Raw genomic sequence first — 27,974 nt, 5'->3', positions numbered from 1 at the left:
GGTGCGGCCCCTGAATAAACCGGCAGCTTCCTCCGTCGCCTCCCTGTGCTCGTTCTGTCCCCGCCCCAGCCCAGGACCCGGCCCGCAGAGAGAGAGGCGTGCACAGGGTGGGCGGCGCCTTTATTGCCACACGGGCCGCGCGCACAGGCCTCAGGCGTCCTGGTAGTAGCTGTTGAAGTTGATGCGCAGCAGGAAGTCCTCCAGGTGCGGCTGGTAGCCGCGGTTCACCAGCTTGCTCACCACTGTGGGGAGGGGGTGTCAGCGAGCCGCTCGGCCCCCGCCCCCCCCCCCCCACCTGTCCCTGCCTGGCCCTGGGGGCGGGTCACCTTTGAAGAGGAAATGGGAGTAGTACTTGAAGGCGCTGTAGGACTGCTGCATGAGGGCGAAGTTGGGGTGCTCGGGGCCGCGGGGGCCGCCGGCCGGGCCCCAGGGCTGGGAGATGAGCTGGCTGCGGAACTTGAGGACCAGGCTGAAGATGCTGCGGATGACATTCATGACGGGTGCCGCCTTCTCCGTCAGCAGGCCCCTGCAGGGGTGGGGGGGGGAGGGGGCAGCCAGCGGGGCTCAGGTGGGTGTGCCTGTCCCGGGGGCGCGGGGAGTAACACAGCCTGGCCCCCCGCGCACCTGAAAACAGCCTTGTGCAGGTACTCCACGTGGGCGCGCTGGACCTCCTCCAGGTCGCCCACCGAGGCCAGCCTGGCCTGGAACTCGCACCAGGTGACGTGCAGGATCTGGTTGGCGATGTAGCCCTGGATGACCTTCACGAAGTGCTGCATCTCGTGCTTGAACAGCTGCAGCTGGCGGAACTGCACCGAGCCGGCCGCGTGGCTCACCCGCGCTGCGGAGGGTGGTGGGGCGGGGGTGAGCTGCCGCCACAGGCCAAGGGGACGCCCAGACCCCGCCAGGCTCACCTGTGCGCTTGAGGTGGAAGCAGACGTCCTTGAGCGTCCACATCATGAGCTTCAGCTGCAGCAGGAAGGAGAAGATGCCGCTGTACCTGCTCAGGCAGCCCTCGGTGACCACGACGTTGAGAGGCCAGTCGACCTGCCGGGGACACCGGCTCAGCACGCCCTGCATCCTGGGACCGTCCCCCGCCCGCCCACACGAGCGGTCCTGCTGACCTTGTACCTGAGCTCCAGGCAGCTCAGCACATCTGGGGCGTTGGGGGCAAACGTCTCGGGCAGGAACTTGAGAGCGAAGGAGAGGTTGGCGGCCTGCGGGCTGTCGCCGTGCAGGCTGTACTGCAGGGCCTTGCTCAGCACGGAGTTCAGCACCAGCGGGCTGAGGAGCTCCCCGGGCGTCTGCCCCGCCCCGAGCTGCAGCAGCAGAGCAGGGCATCCTCGTGTCCCCAGGCGTCCCCCCTGCCTGCGGCCCCGCCCACGCGCGCCCTGCCAAGGGTTCACCTTCTCAAAGAGCAGGTCGCTGAGGGACTGCGCAAACTCCCCATCCTCCATCAGCAGAAAGTGCCGCAGCGCCTCGAAGTGCGCCCCGAGCTGCAGCTCCACGAAGAAGTAGTCGACCGCGGCCTTGTTCACCAGGGAGACGCTGGCGAAGGGGCCTGGAGTCACTGGGCGGCCGGCGGGGCGGGGCGGGGGGCGGGACTGGGGAATGGGAGGGGCTGAGGGCGGGGCGGGGCCGGGCACTCACTGGGCGGCCAGCGGGGCGGAGAGGGAGTGCTTCATGAGCACGGGCAGCGGGAGCTGCTCGCTCAGCTGCACTGCGCTCTCGTCTGCGTCTGACTGGACCCCCGGGTCCTCGGGGAGGGCGAAGGCTCGGGGCAGCCCGTGGTGCAGGAGGCGGGCAACAGGAGGCTCTGCTGCAGGGGTGACCCAGACAGGGGTCACGCATCGGGGACACGCCGGCCAGGCTCCCTCCCACCGCGGCCAGCCAACTCACACATGGCCTCGTAGCTGTCTGGGTACTGCTCCAGGCGGTACTGCCCCGCCAGGCCCGCCAGGTAGGCCTGCTCCCTGTCCCAGCGCTGGGCCGCCTCCTCGCCAGGGCTGGGGCTGCTCCGGGTGTCCACGCCCTCCTAAGACGACCCAGCCTCAAGGAACCCGCCTCTTGCCCTCATGTGGAAGAGGAAGGCCTGGGTGGGGGGATCCCCCAACGTGTTTGTTGCCCGGTCCCAGGATGGAGCCCTCCCCACCCGGGAATGGCCAGGCGGGGTCAGGGGTCACCAGCAGAGCACGCTCCCCCAACCCAATCCCCAACCCAACCACGGCTGCCCTGACCTGTGGGCTTGGAGGGTGACTTGGAGAGTGGTCCTTGGAGTCCGCACTCGTCCCCAGGCCTGAGCGGAACAAATGGGGTTGGAGGAGCATCAGGGCCAAGTACCTGCCGCAGGGCAGCATCCCCACTGAGCCCCCAGGGCAGCCGTTTCACCCCAGCCCCCATCCTGGGCTCACAGATGCCCCAAGTAAGAGGACAGCCCTGGAGGCCGCACTGACCTGGCCCCACAGGGGTGCCGTCTCCCCGAGCAGCGGGTGCAGCCTCTGCGGACAGCTCGGCCCGGGGTCCACTCTCCTCCCCAAGACCAGAGCCAGGTCCAGCCACCTGTGTGCTGCAGCCGCCTGAGGACGCCTCTGCAGGTGGCCGCGGCTCACGTTCCTGGGTAGTGCTCTCGGCTCCCGAGCAGAGGCCTGACTGGGACCCGTGGTCAGGGGGCACCCAGGAGGACCTGGGCACATGGGGCTCGGCTTCCCCCGAGAGCACCCCCAGCATCACACTGGACTGAGACACATGCCCGTGGACGTTCCACCGTGGCTGGGAGGGGGCCACGTCCCACACGTTCTCCCCAACCCTGATGTTGGCGTCAGACACGTGTCCGTGGATGTTCCACCGTGGCCGGGAGGGGACCACGTCCCAAACGTTCTCCCCAACCCTGATGCTGGCGTCCGACACGTGTCCATGGATGTTCCACCGCGGCCGTCGCCGGGAGGAGGCGTAACCCTCTGCAGGCTCAGCCACGTGCCCGAGGGGCTGCCCTGTGGCCTGGCTGCTCTCCTGGGGGGAGGGGTGCTGGGGGGGGTGCAGGGGAGGTAAAGCCACCTGTCCATCCGGGACACACGTGTCCAGCCGCATGTGAGTGTCCTCCCACAACAGCTGCCCCCTGCTGCCCAAGCCACCTCCTGCAGCCTGGAGGGACCCTGGGGACGCTGGGGTGGCCACAGCTGGCCTCAGGATGGTTCTGAAATCATACTCCTGTGGCCCAGAGGGCCCTGTGGCCCCTGCTGAGGACGGAGCCAAGGGAGGTGCGTCCGAGCCAATGGTCTGCAGTGCCTCCTCCAGGATGGGGGCCGAGCTGGTGAGCACAGGCTGCTCAGCGCCCTGGGCCACGGGCAGGAAGTCTCCGATGCTGAGGCCCGCAGAGAACGGCCCCGACAGTGGGCCTGCTCCTGGCCCCGAGCTGCAGGCCCCCGCTGCTGCAGACGCGAGGGGCTGGGGCGTCGGCAGGCTCCGCGTGTCAGGGTCGCCACGGGCAGCCTCGAGCCGCTCTGCACGCCCAGACTCACAGCTGCCGGCGGCATCTGGGCACTCGGGGCCTGGAAAGGAGGCCTGAGACACAAGCGCACGTTGGTCCCCCACATTCGGTTCTGCACCCAGTGGCCAAAACCCGTGACAGGGAGGCAGTGGGAACACAGGCCAGGCCTCGGGCAGCGAGCTCAGGGCCCCACGCTACGTGCCCTTGATCCTGCCCTGGCCCCTCGCCTGGGAGTGGGCACTCACCTGGGCACGGGCACCAGGGAGGAAGGCTGGCGGCTCTAGGGGCTTCCCCTCAGCCACGTCTTCCAGCATCGCCTGAAATCCAACCAGCAGGGGGTGAGGCAGCAGCCACGTGGGCTGGAAGCCACAGCCCCACCGTCCACAACAGCCGGGCACCGCGCCTCGGGGGGGCGGACGCAGCACTTGGCTCGTGGCCTGGCGGGCGTCCAGCACCGCCCATGCCGTCGGAGGGCGGCACAGCCTCCCCCAGTCACGACCTGAGCCCCTGATGAGAGCCAGCGGACACACAGGCGGGTCTGCGTGGACGTCAGGGGGTTCTGCGTCCCTGAGAGCCCAGGGAAGAGCTCCCGTGTGAGCAGCAGTGATACCTGCACGCGTTTCTCATCCTCTAAGAGAAAGCGCCGCCGGGCGCCGGCCAGCCTGCGCCTCTGCACCATCCACAGCGCCTTCTGCTCACGACGCGTTGCCTCTGCAGACAGCCTGCTGTAATGATCCACCAGCGCCTGCCTGCAGCCACCCAGAGAGGGCTGTCACCACGGGCACCCGCCGCCCAGCAGGTGCCCTGTGGGCCGCATGGCTCTCCACCGCAGAGGCTCCCGATGGGCAGTCCACACCCAGCACCTTCCCCAGGCGGGCAGCTCGTCCCTCTGGGCCCCCACAACACCTGCAGCGGCCACGCTGGGCAGGTCCTTCTGGCCAGACTGGGAGCCCCCGGTGGGCAGGCCCAGTGAATTCACTCTGCCGAGGGAACACCAGAACCAGCTCCTACTCAGCCGGAGGCAAAGGGACTGGGGCGGGGCCGGGGCTGCCCAGGCCCTCCAGGAGGCAAGGCCTCAACCTCCTCAGCTGTACAAAAGGCCACTTCCCGTTCTGCCGGTGCAAACCCCAGAAAACTGCTTATTAATACAAGAGGGCACACAGGGTGCGGTGTGAACACTATTTGCTTAATTCCAAGCTGGCTAGCTGGCGCACCCAATAATTTTGATCCTCTTGCCAGCAGGAAACTGGTTTCAAACCTAAACTGGCCATTTTTAATGTGGCTGCCACAGGCCAGGGACACAGCCTCTACACCTAGTTCACGTGTAAACAGGAGAATAACATATACTCACACGCACACATGTGTGTACACACAAAGCACGTATGCACACGCGCAGGCCTGTGCACTCATCACGTGCTGGCTCTGTCACAGCCCCATAAACAGCCCGCAGGTCAGGACAACGGAGACCCCAAGACCATGAGTGGGAAGGGACAGCCCCTCCCACAAAGGGCCCCCCTCTGAGATGCCAGCCCTGCTGCCGGCTCACGGGAAATGCACGCAAGGACAGGACAAGCCGACGACAGGGCAAGAGACACACTTGGGTCCTGTGCCTGATGAGGTCCCGTCTCTCTGCCAGGCTACGGACAGGTTTAAAAGTAAATTTAAAAACCAGGAGCTGTTTGGGACTTCCCTGGTGGCGCAGTGGTTAAGAATCCACCTGCCACTGCAGGGGACACGGGTTCGAGCCCTGGTCTGGGAAGATCCCACATGCCGCGGAGCAGCTAAGCCCGAGCGCCACAACTACTGAAGCCCACGTGCCTAGAGCCCCTGCTCCACGACAAGAGAAGCCACCACAATGAGAAGCCCGTGCACTACAATGAAGAGAAGCCCCCGCTTGTCACATCTAGAGAAAGCCTGTGTGCAGCAACGAAGACTCAACACAGCCAATAAAAAAAAAAAACCAATAAATAAATTAACTGAAAAAAAAAAAAACAAAAAAAACCCAGCAGCTGTTAAACTAAAAACGAAGAGAGCAATGGGCCAGGAGCACAGGGGTGGGTCCTGGATCCCAGCCCACACAGCCCCACCGCGAGAAGACACTCTGAGTTCAGGGCACTGCACCTCCTGCCTGGTGCACACCCGGACAGTTTCAAGGTAAGAGGCAAACGGCCATCACGAAGATCCAACCAGCCCTGGAGCCCCCGGAAGGCCGACCGGGAGTGGCCACGGCGCCCGCAGCGCCTACCTGGCCTTCTTCTCCAGCTGCTCCTCCAGGGCCTTCAGCCTCCTCTCCCGGTCCCGGAGCTCGCGGGCGTAGCTGAAGTCGTCGTCCAGCTCCTCCTGCCTGGCCGCCCGGCGTCGCTGCACAACACCCCCCAGGCGGCCCCGCTGGTGAAGCCGACTCCCCGGGCCTGCGCCACCCCCAGGCTGACCCCACCCACCTCCTGGTCCTTCACAAACTGCTCCTTCAGCCTCTGAAACTGCTCTCGCTTTTGGGCATCCAACGCCGCCCGCTCAGACACCTGCCGATCTGCGACGAGACGGCGAGAGGCCCCGTGGCGGAGGAGTCCCCGCAGGCCGCCCCACAACTCAGGGGTGGGGGGGACCCCAGCCACACGCACCGCTGAGTGCGCTCAGCACCCTGGACGCCGCTTCCCGGGCCTGGACAATTAATTCCTGTTTTGCGATTTCCATTCGTAATTCCTGAAAAAGACCAGCAGCAACTGACGCCGCTAATCCTCCGCCCTGCGCCCCGGGACGGCCGGGGGGGGGGGGGGTGGGGGGGTGGGGTTCTGCTCAGACCCCGGTGGGCTGTCCAGGGACAGTGCCAGGGCTCTGGGGCCATGGTGCCCTCCTCGCACAGTGGCGAAGCTGGTTCCCAGGCATCTGACACACTCTCACAGAGCCATCTGGGGCCAAGACCCCGGCCTGTATGCCCACCCTGGAGGGGACGGGCTTCCCTGCAGGGATGGAAGCCAGGCCAGGCCGCCCAAACAGGCTAGCCCCCTCCGCACCTCCAGCACTCACCCCGCCAGCCCCCTGAAGTGTTCTCTGGGGTCTGCCCCGCCCATATCTCCCTGCTGCCCACCCGGTGCCAGGCCATCACCCCCTCCCCCACACAGGATGCTCAGAGCTTGGTCCCCAGCACTCCTGCCCTTTCTGAGCAGGACGGGAGCTCCCAGAGGCCACCAAGGCCAGGAGCCTCAGGTCCTGCTGCCCGGGAGCCACCGCTCAGCCAGGCTCAGGCTGCCCATCGTCCAACCCACCCTGGGAGGAGAGACGATACGGAAGCGCGGGGAAGGCCCGTGGCCCGAGAGGGCCTCACCTTCTCCTCTCTGCTGATGCAGCTGTGGCGTGCCACGCTCTCCACGCGGCCCACGTAGGTGGCACAGTCCTTCTCAATGTTCTTCAGCTCCTCGAGGGAGAAGACCACGGAGATGCGAGGGACCGGGATGTCGGAGCAGCACAGGTAATGCTGCGGAGGACGGAGGACCGGCCGTGAGCCCAGAGGCACTCGGAGCCGTGTCCCGCTCTGCCTGTCTGTTTCTGGCGACCCGCGCGGACAGCCTGCTTTCTCAGCAACACTGCGTTCCCCACGGACATCCTCTGAGACTCCAGAACATCACAGGCTGGGTGGGATCGCTGCCAAGGCCAAGGCTGCCCCGCAACAGAGGCCAGGTCTGGCTCCCACAAATAACGCTTTGAAGCCGGGAAGAGCCGGACACGAGCCGGACACACCCACACATGCTTCCTGAGGTCAACTCACCCAGCACCGTCCTGGCTCCCCACGCCCTCCCCAGAGCCCCACCTCCTTGGAGCCCCGCCCCTCCCAAGAAGCCCCACCTCCCCGCAGCCAACCTCTTGGCAGCTGGGGGGGAGGGCTCACCAGTATCCGACCCCTCCCCTGCAGGGGTGCTCCCACCCGGACCTGAGCCTGCCCTGGCCACACCAGTCTCATCTCAGCCCCGCACGTGGTTGGCTTCCGCCCCCTGGTCCCGCCTGCCCCCTGCTGTTCCACTGCCAGGAACCCCCAGGTCTACACAGCCAGCCGGCCAGCCTGCTCAGACATCAGACAGCACCTCCTGGCAGAGGCTGCCCGTCCACAGCCCACCACTGCCACCTGGCCACCTTCCACGGGGCCTCGGCCTCACGGACACCAGCACAGGGCTCAGCTGCAGAGCACAGCCAAGCCCTGCAAGCCCCGCGCGGGATTCCCTGGGTCCGTCTCGCCACTGACACAGCCCATTCCTGTCCCGCTGGGCGGTTTCCAATGTGAAGCAGGGTGGGAAGGAGCCCTCTGCCCCTTGGTCTCTGAAATGCCCTCAGCTTTCCTCCTTTGAACAAGCGCCCAGAAACGCAACAGAAGTTGAGCTTGTGAAACTCTCAAGGGAAACTGAAGGAGGGGTCACCACGACCCTGCCCAACGCAGCTGAGCCGGAGCTAAGGGCAGGGCCAGGCCGCAGGCGCTGGGACGGCAAGGAGCCTGCACGTGGCGGTGGCGCCTGCGGCCCCTCACCCGCGGGCAGCAGAGCCGCAGCAGGTTGATGGTCTTCCCGCAGACGTACACGTCGTGGGCGACGTGCTTCAGGAACACGGGCACGCAGTCCTCCACCTCTTTGGAGATGAGCACGTAGCCGTGGGTCCAGTAAAACTTATCTACGTGCGGGACAAGACACAGGGCTGAGTCCGACAGCGGCCCCGACCCACCCGACGGAGGGGCCCAGCCTGGCAGCCACCACCTACCTCTGCAGCCCAAGTACTCGTGGTTCACCTGGATCATGAACTCGCCGTAAGCGTCCCTGAAGACCCCGCTGTACACCCAGTCGTGGATGAACCTGCCCGGGGGGGTGGGCCAGCGGGTGAGCATGGCGCTCACCGGGGTGGAGGGCTCTGCCCCAGGCGCCCACCTGTCCTCCCCCCACCGGTCTGGATCCCTGTGCTCAGCAGGAGTCTGGACGAGAGGACACGCTCAAGCACGTGGGGACTGTGTGGGCCCCACTCCCACCCCCGGGCCCCACCGCGTGTAGGGCTCGCAGCTGGTCTTCAGCAGAGACAGCAGGACCGGGTAGTGCTCGTTGCTGCAGTTATGCAGGGCCTCCTGGTAGAGGTAGGAGAGCAGCTTCACCCCCTGCAGGCGGCAAGGGGAGGGGCTCAGCGCAGACACCACGCAGCAGGCAGGGCCCCGCCCCTGCCCAGAGCCGGCCAGGCCTGCGCCCGGCAGGAACCCAGACTCACCGTGGGGAACGCAGCCCTAGGCTCTCCTCCACCAGTGCCCACACCGCAGAGCTCAGCCAGGTACCTGGACACAGAGGCGGGGGAGCCAGGTGAGCAGAACACGTCCGGGGCCCCCCTCCGCCTGTCCGCATGGTCTGGCTTCAAAACCACCTGCACCTCAAAGACCTCCAATTTGAGATTCCTGACAGACCCCTCCCAGGGCACCCCCTGCATCTCCACCTGCTTCCCAGGTCTGGCCAAGACTCTGAATCCCCCCGAGTCCACGACCCTCCCCCACACCTGCCGCTCTCCTGAGACCCTTCCTGCAGCCACCCCTCCCCCAGGTCGCCAGCTCGGCTGTGCTGGATGGCTGCCGAGCCCCCCCCGCCCCCCCCCCCCGCCGCCCCACTTTATGCCGTGCCCCACCCGGCAGCACAGCCCCGACAGCGCCCTCCACATGCCCCCAGGCCCCCACGCCCGCACTGCAGCCCATCTCCAGCCCTGGGGCTCCACACTCCCGCGCCTCCGCCTGCACAGGTTCCTTTCCCACTGAACCCGCCCCCCAAGCCCCCCGCTCTGCCTCCTCCAGATGGCACCTGCTGGGCAGGCACTCTGCCTGGCACTTCCTAACCGGCTCCCAAGTGCCAGGGGCCCGGTCTGTCTGTAGGGACCTTATGTGCCTATCAGGCAGAAGACCCTGATCCCGGGCAGGGCCCACCTGGTGGGCTGCCCAGACAGCACCCAGCCCCTCGTGCACTCCGCCGGGCCAGGGGCTGTCCAGACGCCCACCAGGAGAGCTGCTTCCGCAGCCGCCCACCACCCAGCAAGCCCCGCGCCTGCCCCCCTCCAGCCCCCAGCTGCCGTGCAGAGGCCCACCTGAGCTGCCGGCCCAGCTTCTTGAAGAGGAAGCCGATGGTGAGGAGGCTGAGGGTGGGCGGGGTAGAGAGCACGCAAGCCCGGTAGTACTGCAGGTACCTCCTCAGGCCGCTGGTGAAGGCCTGTGGGGCGGACGGCCAGGAGCAGGGCGGCCAGGCACAGGGGCGCGGCCACCGAGCTCAGAAGCAGAGGACAAGCAGGTGCAGGGAAAAGGCAGGGCCCCCACCCCCAACCCCGGGGCTCCATTTTCCAAGGAACGGGCATCCATGGGTCACATGCAGATACCCAGCCTGGCCAGAAGCCCGAGGCCACTGCAAATCCTGTCCCTGCAGCCAGGCCAGGCCGGCTGCACCAGGAAACCAGAGCCTGCAGACCCCAAGCAGCCGGGCTCTGTGCAGACACCAACCCTCAGAGGGTCTCTGGCTGCTCAGATCACTGGGGCCTGAGGACACACGTGTCCTGGTGCCACAGCAGCCTGGCCCTGCTCGGATCACATGGGTCCAGAGGTTTGAGTAGAACACTCCGGAACAAACGTCAGGCCCGCCCCGGCAAGGAGACAGCGGTGCCGCCCTCGCACCCGCACAGCTCACACGGCTGCGCTGTCTGGGTTTCCTTCTGCCCTCCCGGCCCCACCTGGACCCATCCCAGGCCCTGAACTCCACATGCCACCCCAACAACCCCGCTGCGGTGCCCGCGCCCTGCTCTCAGGCTGCAGGCCCCTCCCACGCAGCTGCCCCCCCGTCCTGGGGGCTGTGCCCAGCGGATGAGCCAACAAGGTTTTCACAAGGACCTGGGTTAGCCCCGTGCCAGGGACCCGGTGGGGGACAATGCGTGCCCACCCTGCACCGCCTGGCCTGCCCCCGGGGCCCCCAACACTGGCCTCACCTGCCTCCCACTCTCCCTCAGCCCCAGCACACCTGCACCAGGTTTCCAGGGAAGTGATGGGCCCGCTAAGACCTAACTGCCGGCCACCCTACTCCCAAAGGGTAACTGACGGACTTGGGATGTCACCCAGGAGAACACGGCTGGTGCTCAGAGGCCCTGAGGCCGGCCCTGGGGCAGCTCCCGGCGCACCGGCAGCAGCGTGAGGTGGGGCCATACCTGGAACACGAGGCCCCTGCTGCACGAGGAGCCCTGCGCAGGCTGCAGAGAGAAGCGGCTCAAGCGCGCATAGTGGGTCCCGCACTCGGCCACCTCTGAGAGGAGGCTGCGGACACTCTCAGGCGACGCTCCCGAGACGTGCAGGCCCCGCGGCACCGTGAAGGCCTGAGCTGGCTGGACAGGACAGAGGGGAGGTCGCTGGGGCCGAGCACCCAGAGCCCAACGTGGTGCCACCTCTCCCAGTCCACCCGCGCGCCCAACAACACCGCCCAGAGCAGCCCAAGCCCAGGCGCCCCAACCCAGATGCACACACAAGGAAGAGTGCAGCAGACAAAAGGCACTCCCTGCTACCTGAGAAGGGCACACAAACACCTGCCTGAGGCTGAGGCTGTTTAAGAAAGTGCTTGCCGTTAGGTCTGATCATTCGGCTCCCAGGCACCTGTCCCAGGAAATCACGGGAGAGGCACACAGACAGCTGCCACGGCAGGCTGCCCACAACACTGTCCACAAGCACAGAGCACAGAGACAACCTAAGAGAGGGCTGACGGCAACCACACTTGCGGGGTGCAGTGAGAGCAGCGTGAAGAGGAAAACGTACAGCTGTAGCGCCTGCGTTGAAAAGAAGGTCTCACACAAGCAGCCACACTGTACACATTAAGGAAGCAGAAACAGAGCAAATGAAACCCAAAGCTAACAGAAGAAAAGAAACCATAAAAAAAGGAGTAGAGAATAAAAGCAATCGAATCATGAAACCAAAAGTTGGTTCTTTGAAAAGATCAACAAAACTTTAGCTGGACCAAGAAAAAAGAGAGAAGACTCAAATTACTAAGGTCAGAATTAAAAGTGGGGACATCACGACTGATTTTACAGAAATAAAAAGTATTACAAGAGAGCGTTGTGAAAATTAGACACCAACAAATTAGATAACCCCGATGAAATGGACAAATTCCTAGAAACAGAGAAAGTAGCAAAACTGACTCAAGAAGAAACAGAAAATCTAAATAAACCTAAAATAAAGAGCTTTAATCAGTAACTAAAACCCTCCCACAGTGTAATTCCTGTCAAACTTTTTTTTTTTTTTTTTTTTTGGCACACGGGCTTAATTGCTCCGCGGCATGTGGGATCTTCCTGGAGCTGGGATTGAACCCGTGACCTCTGCATTGGCAGGCAGATTCTTAACCACTGCGCCACCTAGGAAGCCCACACAGTGTCATTCCTGATGCTGCCAAAGCATCCACTGCAGATGACTACACAGCTACCAGCAAACACAGAGGCAGCCAGGCCACCCCACCCATGACTCTCCCCTTTCAGAACGCCCTGATGACCTAGGTTACTGACCCCTTGAGTGACCCCACTTTTCCCTTCCCGTGCCTTAATTCCTGCTCTCATGGTTTAAGTTCACCAGTAAAGAGTGAACCAGTGAAACCCTAGACACTCCACCCTTGACCCCAACAGTCAGAGCCCCAGGTCCCTGCACACTCCCTCCCTATCCGAGACCTTGCTCGTGTGGCCCTGGGCGTCCGTGTGGCCTCTAGGACCCGTGCGTAACAAATCTTGTTCTTCAAAGTTCCCTGAAGGACTCTCGCTGAGGCGTGTCCCACAACCATAAGAAGAACCACAAGGGCCAGTCCAAGCACCACCCTGGCCTGGGCGGTGGGGCGCGGGCGGGGTCTGTGGGGGCTTGCCACAGCGCCGCAGGCCGAGGGAGCGCCGCAGGCCTTCCTAGCCCACGGCATCCGTGTCAGCAGGCTGGGGCTGACACAACGCCTCCCAACAGGTTAGGGTGGTGAATGTTAATGTCACGTGAGTTTGACGATGTAAAGAAAATAAAAACAACAAAAACCCGAGAGGAAACGTCCAACACCATATGGCTTCACGGATAAACCAAACCATTAAAGAACTGACACCAACTGTTCTTAAACGTTTCCAAAAATTAAAGGGGAGGGAACACACCTAAGTCTAAGAGGCCAGTACTGCCCTGATGCCAAAGCAAGATAAAGACATTCCAAGGAGAAGGCTACAGGCCAACATCCCTCATGAACACAGATGCAAAAACCCTTGACAAAATAGTAACAAACTGAATCCAGCAGCATGTTAAAGGAGTCTACCCCACGACCGAGTGGGTTTATCTTAGGAATGCAAGGGTAGTCAACACACAAAAATCGAGGCAATACACCACGTTAACAGAATGAGGGGAAAAATTACACATGATCATCTCAGCTGATGCAAAAGAAAACATCTGACAAAACTCAACACCTTTTCACGATAAAAACACTCAATAAACCAAGAAAAGAATGGAACTTCCTCAATAGGATAAAGGCCACGTATGAAAAACCCACAGCTCACATGACACTCAGTAGTGAGAGACGGAAAGCTTTTCCCTGGGGTCAGAAACAAGGCAAGGATGCCTGCTTTCACCACTCTTGTTCAACGTAATACTGGACGTCCCAGCCAGAGCAATGAGGCAAGAAGAACAAATTTTAACATCCAAATTGGAAAGGAAGAAGTAAGTTATCTATTTGCAGATGACATGACCTTATATATAGAAAATAGTAAAGAATCTACAAAACACCTGTTAGAGCTAATAAACAAATTCAGCAAAGTTCCAGGGGACAAAATCAACATACAAAAATCAGTTGTATTCCTGTACACTTGCAATGAACAATCCAAAAAACAAAAAACAAAACTAGAGATTCCTCTTGTGGCACAGTGGCTAAGAATCCGCCTGCCAGTGCAGGGGGCATGGGTTTGATCCCTGGTCTGGGAAGATCCCACACGCCACAGAGCAACTAAGCCCGTGCGCCACAACTACTGAGCCTGCGCTCTAGAGCCCGAGAGTCACAACTACTGAGCCCATGTGCTGCAACTACTGAAGCCTGCGTGCTTAGAGCCCGTGCTCCACAACAACAGAAGGCACCACACTGAGAAGCCCACACACCACAATGAAAAGTAGCCCCCGCTCACCACAACCACAGAAAGCCCTCGCACGGCAACAAAGACCCAATGCAGCCAAAATAAATAAATCTTTAAAAAAACAAAAAACAAGGAGGCAAAAGACTTGTTACAGTGAAAACTAGAAAACATTGCTGAAAGAAATTAAAGACCTAAATAAATGTAGAGACATCCCATGTTCATGGACTGGGATGTCTAGTAATGTTAGTATAATAACACACCTAGGGAATTCCCTGGCGGTCCAGTGGTTAAGACTCAGTGCTTCCACTGCAAGGCACAGGTTCAAACCCTGGTCAGGGAACTAGGATCCTGCATGCTGAATGGTGTGGCCAAAATAACAACAACAACAACAATAATAATACACCCAAAGTGGTCTGTGGACTCAACGCAATCCCTATTAATATCCCAACGATGTTTTTAGCAGAAAGAAAAAAACATCCTAAAATTCGTATGGAATTGAGAGGGGCCCTGAATAACCATAGCAATCTTAAAAAAAAGTTGGAGAACGCACACCTCCCGAGGTCAAAACTTCCCACAAAGTTACAGTAATCAAAGCAGTTTAGAACTGAGGGAGGTCCCTGGTGGCCTAGTGGTAAGGATTCCGGGCTCTCACTGCCACGGGCCGGGTTCGATCCCTGGTCAGGAACTGAGGTCCTGCAAGCCTCTCAGCACAGCCCCCAGAAATACAAAACAGAGTCGTACCGGCATCAGGACATACTATTTTACCACAATTTTAAAAGGGTGGAGAGGCTTGATTCCAGTCCGCAGACTAGCACCACTCACACAGCAGAAGCTAGGAGGCTGTGGACACAGAGCCTGGAGCAGCAGCCCCGAGGGCGGCCCAGCACCAGCACCAGCACCGCCTGGGGTCGGCTGCAGCGTGTCTGAGCCAAACCCAGGGTGTGCTCCTAGCACGGCCTCCGCCTGAGCACAGCCCTGGGAAGAACGCTGGAGGCAGAGAGACCGGGCACGGGACAAAAGCAGCAGCTGCAGAACAACACGTACAAAAGGCTTCATTGTCGTACACGTGTTCTTGTACTCAATAAATGCCCAGCCAGGCCAGGCCCCCGCAGCTCGGAGGGCCCCCACACGTCTCAAGTGTCCGCAGAAATGGGTACATTTCTCTTGTTTCGCTGACGGCAAGAACACCTTACTTTTATTCAGTTTTTAAAAGGACGTTAATGAATGAACATTTTTTAGAACTGAAACGAGACGACAGTCACCAGCAGGCTGTGGGCTGGCTTCCCGGCCACCCGCCACCCTGGACTCTGCAGCCGCTGCACAGTGCCCGGGCGGGCGGGCGTGTCGCTGTGAGCATGTCCTTACCTGGCAGAGGGAAAACGTGGCGGACACGACCCCAATCAGGACGTTGAGTGCATCCTTCACCAGCTCGCACTCCCTCACCAGGACGGGCTGCGGGGCCTGCAGGAGGCCCCCGCCCAGCACCTGCAGCTCCCCTTGGCGGAGCCGGCAGAACCTGTCGAACGCGTCCCTTCCTGCCTCGGTGAGGTAGGGTTCCTCTCGGTGGCCGGGGGGGCTGTGGGGGACAGAGAGGGCAGCACGTGGACGTGAACAGGAGGTGGGACAGAGCGATTCAACAGCATGAAGTGTCTAAGACACTTCAGGTGTGACTCCCCACTGCCCCCCAGCCCCTCCGTCAGCGTCCAGCAGGCGGTCACACAGCGCTGCGCAGAAAGTGTCCGGAAGCAGCAGCAAATGGCCCCACCCGCCCGGCGCCCCCGGGGCATACAGCGAGCCTCCAGCTGACCACTTGCTCGTGGTGGCCTCTACGTGGAAAACAACACCCAGGCTCAGAGCAGAACAGTCACAACAGAGCGCGTGTCCATCGCCAGAGGAGTGGATTAAGACATGACCTGCCCACACGAGAGGGCTGTTCTCCAGCCTTAGAAAGGAAGGACGTCCTGATGCAACGTGTCGCATGCTACGACGTGGAGGAGCCCTGAGGGCATGATGCTGAGTGACAGAAACCAGTCAAGAGAGGACGAGCACTACATGGCCCCACCCCCACGGGGTCCCTAAAGTCACCACCACAGAGACAGAAAGGAGGGTGGGGGCCGGGGAGGGGAGTGAGTGTGTAAGGGCGACACAGTCTCAGTTTGGGAAGATGAAAAAGTTCTAGAGACGGACAGTGGTGACGGTCACACAGCGTGAATGTCCCTGATGCCAGTGAACTGTACACCCAGAAAGGGTTAAGATGTCAAATGCACAAATGTTACATGCACTTTCCCACCCTCCCCTGAAAAAAGCACAAAGAACCCAGTGAGAAAAAGTCTCCTGAAATTCCAGGAGAAAACAGGCACACTGGGTCTCACAGCCTACAGTGGGTCCTGTAGGAAGTTCAGGAATTACCAGTGTCTACCCAGCCCAGTCACACTGTTCAAAAGAGACCAAAAAGGCAGTATCACTTCTTAAATATTCCTCTAGAAGCCATCAATCCCTACTGCAAATATGAAAGAACTGTTTCTTAAAATTCACTAGAAAAAGTAATTTCTTAATAAAACAAAGCCAGGAAAAATCTCAGAACTTGTTCAAACCAAAAATGCTTTTTAACAGACACTGCACCATTACGCGCTCTCTCCCTCACTCAGCAAGTGTCTGAGAGCAAGGGCCAGAGCAGGACGAGCCCAGCCTGCTCGGAACGGGGGCCGCAGACACAAGCTACCAGGAGGCGCAACTCACAGCCCAGGACAGGGGTCCCAGAGGGACCCGAGACGCTGGAAGGGAAGGCCCCAGGAGCAAGGCCACGCCGGGAGCAGCCACGCTGGCAGAGGCAGCGGCCTGTGTGAAAGTCCAGAGGCAGGAAGAGAAAGGGGCCGGTGCTCGGGGCTCCGCGTGGGGAGGCGTGAGGGCAGGGCCCGGCAGCCCCCAGTCCAGGTGGGGAGGCCGTGAGGCATGGCAGGTGGGTCGCTGGGCCTCTGATTTCCAGCTCTGGAAAGTGGCACTGGCCAAGTGGAGGATGGCACGAGTGGGCAGGAGAAATGGGCAGACCGGTCCTGAGCGTCAGGTTAGCAGGTGAGGCCCAGACGGGCCACGGCACCAGCCCACCTCCCTCAGGGCAGGAGGAGCACGAGGAAAGGAGGGGCCTCTGGAGCTCCCGGGTCCCCAGGGGTGCCTGTGCTCGGGTGCCACCCCACTGCCCACTCGAGTGCTGGGCCCCTGCCCACTCTTCCAGGGTCACTGCCAACCACCGTGGCCACACGATCGCTTCAGTGACTCAGAGCTGAGAGAGGAGAGCCCTCGAAGGAAAACACCAAATTCACACTTGTCCCTTCAGAGAACTTGGCCCTTAACATCACAAAACCACTTCCCCTGAAAGGGTGACAGATACAGAGGACGCCCGGCAATAGGGAGACCAACGCTGGCTTGCAGGGTGAAGCACAGGGGCAGGGGTCCTCCAGGGGTCTCCAGGCGAGGGCAGAGTTCACAATTCAGGGGCTGCAGGTGGACAGGGAGCCTCGACTGCCCCCTCGTCAGAGCTCCCAGCAGGAAACCAGCAGGCAGCTGGGATGTAAACGTGACAGGTTCCCAAGACTCTCCAAATGAACTTGAGCGACAGGCCTCAGGGGTCAAGGGCACCAGGTTATGATGGAACAGGCAGCGGAAGGGCCTAGGGGAGGTGAGTGAGGGCCGTGCCCAGCTGCAAGGTGGCCAGCTGTCTCCTGCGGGAGCGCAGGGCACAGGGTGACACACTGGCTGCCGTCCTCCTCAAAGGGACACCGCTAGGTACCCCTCATGCTGGAGCTGTGGGGTCAGTTCTGCTTTCAGGGGACACTGAGACCAAGAGCGTTCAGAAAAGGGGACAAGGATGCTGACCGACCGAGCAACCATGTCTCCTAAACAATGACCTGCCAAACCAAGCCTAGAAAAGTGGGAACCGGTAACTGAAACACCAGTAGTGAATATTTACGAAAGAAAGTAGTAGCTGCTTGGTGGCCAGCGTTTAAACTTGTGAGGGGTTAGCAGACAGCAGAGTGATTAGATGTGCTTTGTACACACCAGACAGGGTGAAAACCTAACGGGAAATTATAGGACAGAGAAGCCCCTCGAAGACGAGACAACCACCAACACTGACGGTGCTTGGGGAAGCGGGGAGCTGGCCCTGCCTGGAGGAATCCACGTGGGAGAAGATGACCACACCAGGAAAGGCCCCCAGCAGGAGCAGGGCCTACACGACATCCCTGAGTGCGAGCTCATCCCTGGGAGACCCTGCAGGAGCTGAGGCTGCATCAGAAGGCCCCTGCGAACCTCGCCCCTTTCACTCAGTGCCCCCCACAATGGCATTCCACAGAAATGTCAGCAGGTGAGATGCAACAAGACGATCCCGTGACCAAACATGTGGGAAATGGCTTCTCTACTCCCATTTGGAGGCTGTGAGACACCAGCACATTACAGACTAAGAGGTCCTGCATGCAGAGGGCCAATCAGGGAAACACTGCAATGACAGGAACTTCTCACCAGAGAGCACCACCCTCAGTCCTCCTAGACATGAAGATCGCTCCCTCATCAGCACCCGGTGCCCGGCACTGACCACACAGCCTGCCAGGCCGCCCTCGGACACCTCCAGTTGGGAGCCGTCGTGGCCAGGATGTAACTCAGTTGCCAACTAACTGCTCTGACTACAAAGTGTGATCTGCAGAAGTTACTGGCTCAGTAGCAATTTCCATAGGCCCAAGAGCCCTTTCCCCTGCACTTCCCTCAACCCCCAGGGCGCAGACACCTTGTGCATAACGTGACTGAAACTTCCAAGTTCCTAATTCCAACTGCCTGGGCTCTCTGAGTAAAGGCCATGTTCACCTGGGGTGGGGGGTGCGGGGACAGGGGCTGTGCGTTTTAAGGCAAAGGCTCACGAACCATCCAACTTGCTCCCAGCACCTCCGCTTGCTGGCCTCATAGGTGAGCACAGCGTCCCACAGGTCAACGTCTGGAGTCACGCCCGGCTCAGACTGGGAATCAGGAGTCAGGTTGGATGCGGACTGGAACCCTTCGTCTTCCGACTGATCCACACTGGGAGGGACCTGGAGGCCGCAGAGAAAAAGACACTTCACCTGTGATGTGGTGTCTAGACTTCACCAGGTATGATGAGAATTCCAGGAACCCTTCCATACTTCCACTTCCTCTACAGGAAAGACGCAGCAGAACGTTTCTCCTACTTTTTCTCAACCACATAAATACTACACCACGTTTTCGCCTCTAGTGAATCATTTAAAGAATTATTTCCTTTAATTAATTAACTTACTAGGTTGCATTGGGTCTTAGCTGCCACACGCAAGCTCCTCGTTGTGGTGTGCGGGCTTACCTACTTCAGGAGTCAAACTAATTCATTTACCCATTTCCAACTTCACACCACACAGGCTTATGAGCCTCAAGATAACTTACGACGACGTTTTTCACAAGATGTCTCTGATCTGGAAATTCCATTTTGGGGAGCCCAGCGTAAAAAAATCACATAGACACAGGAAAGCTGATGTCCGCCAAGATGTACGCTCTAGCATTATGGTCCGAAACAATCTAAATGCCTCACAGTAAGGGAATAACGGAACGGTGACAGAGCACCCTTTCAGCAAAGCCACAAAATGGAAAGGCAAAAGACTATTTACTTAATAACATCAGAAAAATCCCACCGTACAGGGGAAACAGCATATAACACCGCCGCTCCAACGGGGACAGATGTTTTTTTCCCCCCCACGGCTACGGAGCACTTGAAACGCTGGGAGGAACCGGACTTATTTCATTTCACTGCACTTAAATTTAAACATCAACTCGAGAGCAGAAAAAATGACTGAACAGTAAACAGGAGAGGAACGGGCACCCGGCGCGGGGGTCCGTACCCGCAGCTGCGCCCTACGGTTCAGCCGCCGCCAGTGCCCCGGACTCCAGCTGCCCTCCCTTTGCCCCGATGGAAGGAAGCTCCAACGAGGCCCTTCACGAGCCCTGGGAGCCGGAGGCAGGAAGCAAAACACTCTACCTTAATGGCCAGTCCGGAGAGGTCTGCGCTGTCCGGCACCGGGGGCAGGTCCAGGCGGACGTCCAGGTCGGCCGTGCGGCTGTGCACCAAGGCTCCGAAGAGCGAGACGCGGGTGTCCCTCTCAAACCTGTCCTCGCAGGGGTCGCCGTACGAGAAGAGCCCGACGGCCGGCAGGCCAGTGCCCGGCGCCGCCTCCATCACCTGCAGCGTCTTCCGGACCAGGTCCCGACACAGACACTCCTCTCCGGAGATGAGCGACCGCACGTCCGCCTCCAGCCCGCTCAGGTGGGCGCAGTCGTAGCCGCCGTAGGGCACGCGTCTCCCGACGGGCCGGCCGTGCGGGAAGAAGCTCCGCCGGCGCCGCGGCACTCGCGGGGGCCCGCTGCCCGCCAGCCGCACCAGCAGGTCCAGCACGGCGCCCAGCTCCGCCGGCGGCCGGCGAGGCGCCGCCTCCAGCTCCTCCAGCAGCTCCTCCAGGCGCTCGGCCTCGGCGCGCAGGCCGCCCACCCGCAAGTCGAAGGACAGCATGAGGAGCCTGTTTCTCACCGGCAGCCTCGGGGGGCCGGGCTGCAGCCTGCGGCCCTGCTCCTGAAAGAGGCTGGAGAAGAGCGCGTCGTAGGCCACCCTCCGGAGGCTCCGCTTGGCCCCCCTGCGGCCCCCGCGGCGCCGGCCCGAGGGAGCCTCCGCGGCCGGCAGCAGGGCCTCGCACAGCTCGTCCACCAGCTGCGGGACGCTGGCCATGCCCCCAGCGCGCGCCGCCGGGCTCGCCTGTCGGGGCCCCGGAGAGGGGACGGCCGGCAGCGGCACCGCCTCCGCCGAGGACGCAGCGTGGGCCAGGCCGCGCGCCCGCCCGCCCGTCCGCCCGCTCCCCGCCGCCCCGGGGAGAGCGCGCGGCCCCAGCTCCCGCCGCCGCTGCGTCACCGCCCCGCGACCGGCGCGACTGCGGAGCCAGCGCGCCGGAAGTGCGTCACCCGCCCGGAGGCCGCCGGCCCGGGCACTTCCGGCCTGGCGCCTCGTTCCCGCGGGCGGGGCAGCGGGGGCGCGAGCCCACCGCGTCAACTAAGTCGCGCGCACTAAAGGAGACGGAGTCAGGCTTTCGCTCAACCGACGTTTACTGACGGAGCGGCGGAGGGGGCGAGGGAGGGGCCGTGCGCGCAGCGGCGCGTCGTCGGGGCGGCGGAGGCAGAGCCCCGGAGCCGGGCTCCCCGGACAGGGGCCTCGCGCGGAGCTGCGCTGCTGGAGGGCGAACGCCGGGTTCTGGGGGACTGGTCCGCAGTGTCGTTTCCGGGGTGTAAATACTCCCACCCTGGCCCATGTCAAGCTACCAGGTCACAGCGCTCAAGGGGGAGCTGGGAAGAGGTGCACAACTGCTGGACACGGCTACGAGCTGGTTCGGGGCGGCACCCCACTTCCCAGGACGTGAGCCCCTCTCCCCAGAGAGCTCTAAGGCAGCTGTCGCCCTGGCCCTCAGCCTCACCGGCCACCCGCAGCATCGTCCACCGTGGCTGCAGCTGCCCTCTCAGGTGCACCAGGGCCTGCGTGTCCTCTGGGGAGGCCGTGGAGAAGGGACCCAGGCTGGGGGGTGCCTCTCCGTGCAGCCCCCTGGCCAGGACCACCGCAAGCCGGGGTGTGGCTTCCTGAGGCAGCAGAAGTGGAAGCAGTGAGTCGCTGGCTTCTCCCCACCTCCCACCCCGCAGCAGGTCCACCCCATCCAACTCACCTCCTCCACGAGGGCCAAGACGCGGCCTCCTGCTGGGCCCCGAAGCAGGGCAGCCAGGAGTGCAGCTTGGGGGTCCCGCAGGCCATGCGCAGGCCCCAGGGCCACCAGCACCAGGTCAGGCTGGAAGCTGTAGGCCAGGGGCAGCACCAGGGCCAGGACACAGCTCAGGAACCCACCAGTCGTCTACGGGAGTGACAGCAGCATAGACCACCCCCTCGTCCAGAGAACACCGCTCTGGCCGGCTCAGGCCACCCCACCTCCCAATCTCAGGTGGGCAGACACGCCCACAGTCCCACCAGGAGCGGCAACTGAAGGCCAGGGGCCTGGCCCTCACGCTGATGCCAGTGAGCCGCAGCTGTCCTGCCGTGGGACGCCACCACTCACCCCTGGCAGTGGCACAGAGACGTGGAACATGGACAGGGCGGCTGCCTCCTTGCCTCCGATGTTCAGCCATAGATTCGTCCTTCCCGGGGAGAACGAGCGTGTGGATTCACGTGCTTGTGTGTGAGACACCACCCACCGTCCAGAGCCCAGACAGAAGAGGGACAGCTCAGGGGCAGAGATGCTAAGACTGCTGAGCCTCTGTGCTGGAGACCCTCCTGGCACTGCTCCCAGGGGCCCTTCTGCCACACTCCAGCTGTGGGAGACTCCACCCACCCATCACCCCTGGGGATCCCAGGTGACGTGCCCACCCACCCACTTGCAGAACTGGACACACACATGACCTGAGAGTCATACCCGTCATCGGCGAGGCCTGGGGGCCGATCCAGTTGTCCCACAGCCACACAGAGCAGCCTGGAGGCAGAGTTGGCTCCTGGAGAAGCTGCACTCACCCCGCCTGCAACCCATCCCCAGAGCCCTTCCCACATGACCAGCCAGGGCAGGGGTGCCCACGGGCCCTGCCTCATAGCCTCAGACCAGCCAGGTGAGGCTTACCTCTGGGCTCCGTGGGACAGGCCACACCGAATGGCCACATCTAGGGTGGCAGCCACAGCAAGGGCTGGGGTGGCTGCAATGCCACTGCTCACCTGTGGGGTGAATTGCAGGGGTGGAGAGTAACTCCCAAACTAGGTAAACAAACCCATCTTTTGGCCCCTGTATACATGGCTGTCACCTGTGCACTGTCAAATTGCTCCATTTCTGAAAATAAGAGGCTTAAAACTATAAATCATCCCCTTAATCTCTCTGCCAAAGAACATCTGGTTGAGGGAACTGAGGAGGGTATTCCTGAACCCTGTTCCTGGGGGCTGTTCTGGGAAGGGTCCTGGGCACAAGGCAACACTCATGTCCACGTGGTTCTGTACCACCCAGCCCTCCCCTGGCCAGGCTACCTGTCTCAGGCAGGTCCTGGGCTCTTCCCCTGACTTCGTGGCCACCCCTAGCCCCTCCCTGGTGCCCTCACCTGCCCATCCAGGATCCTGTCCACGAGGTACAGGACCTTTCCGAGTGCAGTGAGGGCCCTGTCCTGGGCCAGAGCCTCATGTAGCCTGTGGTGAATGACACCCAGACCACAAATGAGTCACACAGGCACATGCGCAGACATGGGCCCACCCTTCTGCCCAGGCCCGCGCTGCCCACCTGGCCCAGGCCTGCATCTCCTCCTGAGGGGCTGACCCCTCCTCACAGAGGACATCAGGAGTCAGGACCAGGACAGCGTCTGGCGCAGTCAGGGCAACAGCCGTGCGGACAGGGGGTGTGGGGTTGAGGTGCAGCTGGTCCAGGAGGGAGCTCAGGGCAGCCATGGTCTGGGTCGCTGCTGCCTTGAATTCGGGTGCCCCAGGCAGCAGAGCAGAGGGCCTCCCCTCTGGGGAGCGGGTGCTAGGACTCGGCACAGGGGCCGCACCTAGGGGGTGGTTCAGCGGCACAGCCACTGCAGGGGTGCCCGAGGCACATCCTGCCCGCCGTTCCGGTCCACGCTGCCCTTGCTGCTGGAGGCTCGTCCAGTGGGGGCCGTGGGCTGCCCGTACACTCTGGATGGACTCCAGGGCGCTGTGAGGAGAAGCAGGATCCGTGAGGCCTGGCCCCCCGCCCTGGCCCTTCCCAGCCTCCTCCCTGCCGCCCCTCACACCTGCCCTGCGGCACCAGGGGCCCCGACAGGGGTGGGGCGGGATCGCCCAGCAGCGCTTGCACCGTCATGCACACGGACTGGGAGAGTGACTCTAGGTGGTAGCCACCCTGGGAGGAGGAGGGGCAGAGACACGGCAGGGCAGAGGTGTCAGGGTCCCAGGCAGGACGCCCTACCCCAAGAGGCAGGACCCCTCCAGCTGCCCCTCAGCCTCCGGCCCAGGCGCCCTCCCCGCTCGCCAGTCACCTCCAGCACGGCGCAGACCCGGCCACCGGCCAGCACCTGCAGCAGCTGTGTGAGGTGGGCGAAGCACTCCGGCGTGGCCTGCATCTGCCCCTGCAAGCAGAGGGTATGGGAGGGCCAGGCCCGGGACTCCAGAAGCCCTCCCCAGCCAGGCCAGCCCTCACCTCGGGATCCCCGATGGCTGAGTCAAATCCTGCAGACACTAGGACCAGCTCAGGGTTGAACTGCAGGCAGGGCCCGGTGGGGAGAGGCAAAAAAGAAGGTGGAGCAGAGGCGGAGGGGAGACTCCAGAAGAGAACCCCCCACCCCCCTGCCATGGAGACCACCTCCGCTCCCCACACAGTCACCTCAAAGGCCAGGGGCAGCAGCACGTGCAGGAAGGCGGCCACGTAGTCAGCATTCCCCATCCCGACCTGCGGCCAAGGGGTGTCAGCGCTGGCCCTGCCAGGGAGGCCCGCAGGGCCCGGGCTCTGGGGTGATCCCGGCACGACACCCTGGGCTACACTCGGGGGAGCGGGACTGTGGTCTGGGTGCAGGGCTCTGGGGGGGGCCTGGGGTGAGGAGCAGGCACCTGGTTCCAAGGCAGGTTGACAGTGAAGCCACGGCCCCGCCCCTGCCCGACAGCATCTGCGTCTGACTCTCGAAGGTTGGGCCAGAAGCGCCCATGCTCATAGCGGTGCCAGGAGAAATAAAGGACGCTGTGGTGGCCAGTGGGGTCAGAGGTCAGAGGTCAGGCCCTCAGCCCCAGGGCTCCTCCAAGAACCCCGCCCCTACCCCCCCCCCCCCCCAGCATGTAGCCATGCCTGTTCCCTCCGGGCCTCCCAGGCCAGGCTGTGTTCACCCTGTAAAGCAGGGTGGCAGGGAAGGGTCCCGTCCCTGCCCCCAGCTTACCCAGGGTCGTCCTCAAAGATATACTGGATGCCCTGGCCGTGGTGGATGTCCCAGTCAACGATGAGGATTCTGGGGACAAACAGCTCTGGGATCCCTGAGGGGCAGGGCCTCCCACCTTCAGGCCAGACGCCGGGCCCAGGGTGGGAAGGAGCTGGGTGGGGTCCCTCAGAGGCCCCCTCCAACCCCTTCCCATCTGGCCTGGGCCTCACCCTGCAGCCAGACTGGCACAAACCTGTGCAGCCCGTGCTTCTGCTGGGCGTGTCTGGCCGCTATGGCCACGTTGTTGAACACGCAGAAGCCATTGGCGGCGGCCCTCTGGCTGTGATGCCCAGGAGGCCTGGGGGCAGGAGAGGGGCGTGGGGCACATCGGGGTCACTCTGTGCCCTCACAGGGCCACCCACAGGTCGGGGCGGCCAGGGGAGGGGGCAGCTCTCACCTCACCAGGGCCAGCCCGTTGCGCACAGCTCCCGCCAGCACTGCATCCACCAGCTGCAGTGCCGCCCCTGCAGCCAGCCGGGCACAGTGGAAGGTACTCTGCGAGGGCAGGGGTGCAGGTAAGCCCCCTGCCCACTACCCCCACAAGCTCTACCAAGGCTTGTGCCAGGCTGCAGGGCACCAAGCACTGAGCAGAGCTGGCCAGGCCCGTCCCGAGTGCCTGCAGCCGCAGCCGGCAAGGCCCTGGCACACAGGAATAATGCCCGTGAACAGGCACGAGTACCCGGATGTGTGGCTGGGTGGGTGGGTGTGTCCCCAGGGCACGCACCGGGTGGAAGTAGACGCTATCGTACTGTCGAGACAGAGCCTGGAGTTCCCTGGTGCCCAAGGCCTGGGTCCCCCGCAACAGGGCCACATACTCCGGGCTGCAGAGGGGCAGGCAGGCAAGGCAGGGTCACCAGAAGGAGCGGGCAGAGGAGAAAGAGGGCCTGGACCCCCAGTGGGACTGCCTCCCTCACTGCCCCCTCACCCACCCACCCACTGGGGAAACTGAGGCTTGTGGGCGAGGCTCTGTTTGCCAGGCACCGGCAGGCCCGGGTCCTGGCCCACAGCTTCCGGGGCACGCGGCACGAGGCCAGCCCTGCGTCTGACCTGTGCACCAGGCCCAGCTCCGCCTCCGAGGCTTCCCGGGCTGCCAGCCGCAGACACCTCTGCTCCAGGCCACGCTGCTGCAGGCGCTCCAGGGCCATGGTCAGGCGCTCCGGGCACTCGATCTCGCACTCGGGGCTGAATGGACAGACAGCTCAGCATCCAGACCTCCTCCTCATCCCCCCCCCCCCCCCCCGCCTCTGCCAGGTCCCACTTACTCGTCCCAGAGCAGCCGCGCGGCTGTCATGTCCTCGTGGTACACGAGTGCAGTCCCCATGACCTGCCGTAGTCACTCTGGACCCCTCGGTGGGCAGGACCCGAATGCTACCCCTCACAGGCAGGGGCGTGCACTGCCCGCCCCGCTTGGAGCCACAGGGAGCAGCCCAGCTCCTGGAGCCAGCCGGGGGCGCAGCCGCGGAGCCCGGGCCGGAACGCGCGGAGCCCGGACAGGAAAGAGGCCCCAGGTCCGGCGGGCGCCACAGCCAAGGGCGGCTCCCGGGACTTGGCTTCCGGCTCTGACCCTCCGCCTCCGGCTGCCCCAAACCCCGCCCCAACGCAGCGGGGCGGGCCGAAGCCCGGGCCCCCCGGGGCTCTGCCCGCGCCGCCCTCCGCTCGAGTTGCGGCTCCACCTCCTCCTCCCGCCGGAGCCCGGGGAGGGTCGCCGGCCTCGGCGCCCCTGCGGAAGGGGGAGGGGACCGGTGCGCCCAGGCTCCGGCGAACTGTCACGGCGGCCCCACCTGCGTGCTGGGTGCCGAGTCACGCGTGTCCGTGCCCCTCGCCCCAAGCCTCCCCCAGGCCCACCCTGACCCCGCCGGCCACGGGGCAGGCCCGTCAGTAGCGCAGCGCGCGCAGCGCGGCCCGAGGCCCCCGGGCACGGGCTCCGGGAGGAGCCGCGCGGGAAGGCGCGCAGGCCGCGGAGCCTCAGGCGCGAGGCCACGAGGAGGACCGAGCCTCGCGCGGGGACGGCGGGCGCGGCTTAGCCGGGCCTGGGCTGCAGCGCAGCCTCGCCCCCAGGGCTCAGAAGGGGAGTGACAGTATCCGGTTTAAGCCCGCGAAGACCCCTGGCCGCAGGGCGGGCGAGTCAGAGGGTCAGCGTTGTGGCAGAGCCGTTGGGCAGGAGCGGCGCGGCTCGGGGGGAGGCAGGGCGGAGGCCAACAGCGGGGGGCCTGGGCGAGCGATGAGTGAGGCCACCAAGGCAGGAGGCGCGGGCGCAGCCCGCAACAAGACGGCCAGAGAGGCGAGGAAACTGGGAGCCCCCGGCCTCAAACACAGGGGTTCTGGGCCCTGAGCCCTGGGCTGGGGGCAGGGCGAGGATGGGGGAGGGTCCTAGGGTCCGGGAGAGCGAGCTTCTCGGAGGCGGGGCCGCCGCGGGTGGGGTCCCGGGTCGTGGAGGCGGCGCCCTGGCCGTACAGGGACGGCCCCCACGGTGGGGTGGCGGCAGAGGGAGGCCCTGACAGGGCGCCGCGTGGACCGCCACCGTCCTGCCCCGGGTGCAAGCCGGCGCGGGCAGCCGGCGGCCTGCGGAGCTCGGCCCCGCACGGCCTCGGGGACACGCGTGCTGATTGGCCGTCTCGGGCACGTGGCCGCGAGGGCGGGGCCTGGGTGGCTGCGCGCCGAGGTTCGGGCGGGGCTCCCGCGGGGGCGCGGAGGGGTCCTGGGCTGCGAGGGCGGGTGTCCGCGCTGGGCCACCTGTGCGCGACCGCCTGAACCCCACGTCGGGAGAAGGCAGACGGCCTGGTCCCGCCCAGGGCGCGGAGGCCAAGAGGGGGCCGGGTGGGAGGAGCCAGGGCGGGCGCAGGAGCCTTAGGGACCCCCGACCGCGCCTCCAGCCCTCGGAGACGTCGAACGGCCGGCAGCGGACCCCGCGGGCTCGCCAGTGGCGGTGGGGCAAGGGCCGGGGGAGGGGCAAAAAACAGCACCGAGAGACCAACCTTCTGTTTAAGGCGCAGGCGTCCCAGAGACACCCGAGGTGCCTCCAGGCGTCTAGCGTGACCCCGCCTCCCCAAGAATCTGGCCCTGGAGAGGGCAGGGAGCCCAGACGCCTGGGACTGAGTCCCAAGGTGGCCCCTAAACCCTCACCCCCGTCGGGCCCTGCCCTGAGTCTGGCTCCAGGGTCTAAGCTTGGGGAAAGGCCCTTTCTCCTCTGCCTGCTGCTCCTGGTGACCTTGCCTTGCCTGCCTGCCTGCCTGCCCTTCTGCAGCCCGGAGTATGTGGCCGTGTCACGGGGACACAGACTTGGGGCTCACTGGCACAGGATGGGGCGGAGGTGGGCACCAGCTTTGTGACCTGAAAGGTAAGGGGTCCCCAGGCCCAGTGGCTCCGCACGGGGCGGAGGCTCCCAGGCCCGCCTCCTTACTCC

General features: G+C 63.4%; 2 protein-coding genes across 8 annotated transcripts; both read right to left on the bottom strand.

The window, feature by feature from the left end:
- Nucleotides 1-103: 103 nt before the first annotated feature.
- Nucleotides 104-20,544, bottom strand: TUBGCP6 (tubulin gamma complex component 6). Of its 3 annotated transcripts, none has more exons than XM_057742881.1 (25): nt 19,614-20,544; nt 18,500-18,663; nt 14,954-15,164; nt 10,676-10,849; nt 9,575-9,696; nt 8,720-8,783; nt 8,503-8,612; nt 8,228-8,319; nt 8,001-8,140; nt 6,810-6,959; nt 6,106-6,187; nt 5,926-6,014; nt 5,730-5,845; nt 4,095-4,233; nt 3,730-3,801; nt 2,451-3,558; nt 2,235-2,293; nt 1,897-2,032; nt 1,648-1,816; nt 1,404-1,545; nt 1,122-1,316; nt 912-1,044; nt 625-838; nt 327-526; nt 104-242 (listed from the first exon to the last, which is right to left on the bottom strand). In XM_057742881.1, the coding sequence occupies exons 1-25, from the start codon at nt 20,352-20,354 to the stop codon at nt 151-153; spliced, it is 4,914 nt and encodes a 1,637-aa protein (XP_057598864.1). In that variant the 5' UTR covers nt 20,355-20,544; the 3' UTR covers nt 104-150. The 3 variants fall into 3 exon arrangements, 2 of the variants coding, with proteins under 2 accessions (XP_057598864.1, XP_057598865.1); XM_057742882.1 differs by having other exon boundaries at nt 327-478; XR_009054802.1 differs by lacking the exons at nt 104-242; nt 327-526 and having other exon boundaries at nt 701-838; nt 1,129-1,316.
- Nucleotides 20,545-20,552: 8 nt separating this feature from the next.
- HDAC10 (histone deacetylase 10) lies at nt 20,553-27,027 on the bottom strand. Of its 5 annotated transcripts, XM_057742886.1 has the most exons (19): nt 25,834-27,025; nt 25,619-25,753; nt 25,296-25,392; nt 24,969-25,066; nt 24,742-24,869; nt 24,533-24,601; nt 24,213-24,339; nt 23,989-24,082; nt 23,806-23,865; nt 23,645-23,734; nt 23,402-23,508; nt 22,912-23,322; nt 22,736-22,820; nt 22,270-22,361; nt 22,072-22,128; nt 21,718-21,796; nt 21,334-21,516; nt 21,091-21,250; nt 20,553-20,962 (listed from the first exon to the last, which is right to left on the bottom strand). In XM_057742886.1, exons 1-19 carry the CDS (start codon nt 25,890-25,892, stop codon nt 20,952-20,954), a joined length of 2,142 nt encoding a protein of 713 aa, XP_057598869.1. In that variant the 5' UTR covers nt 25,893-27,025; the 3' UTR covers nt 20,553-20,951. The 5 variants fall into 5 exon arrangements, with proteins under 5 accessions (XP_057598869.1, XP_057598868.1, XP_057598866.1 ...); XM_057742885.1 differs by having other exon boundaries at nt 21,091-21,516; nt 25,834-27,027; XM_057742883.1 differs by having other exon boundaries at nt 20,553-21,250; nt 25,834-27,026.
- Between the last annotated feature and the right edge of the window lie 947 nt (nt 27,028-27,974).

Source organism: Hippopotamus amphibius, chromosome 7, assembly GCF_030028045.1.
Source record: "Hippopotamus amphibius kiboko isolate mHipAmp2 chromosome 7, mHipAmp2.hap2, whole genome shotgun sequence".
Lineage (NCBI taxonomy): Eukaryota > Metazoa > Chordata > Mammalia > Artiodactyla > Hippopotamidae > Hippopotamus > Hippopotamus amphibius.
Note: the sequence above shows the minus strand (reverse complement) of the source record. Positions and strands in the feature narration are given on the sequence as shown.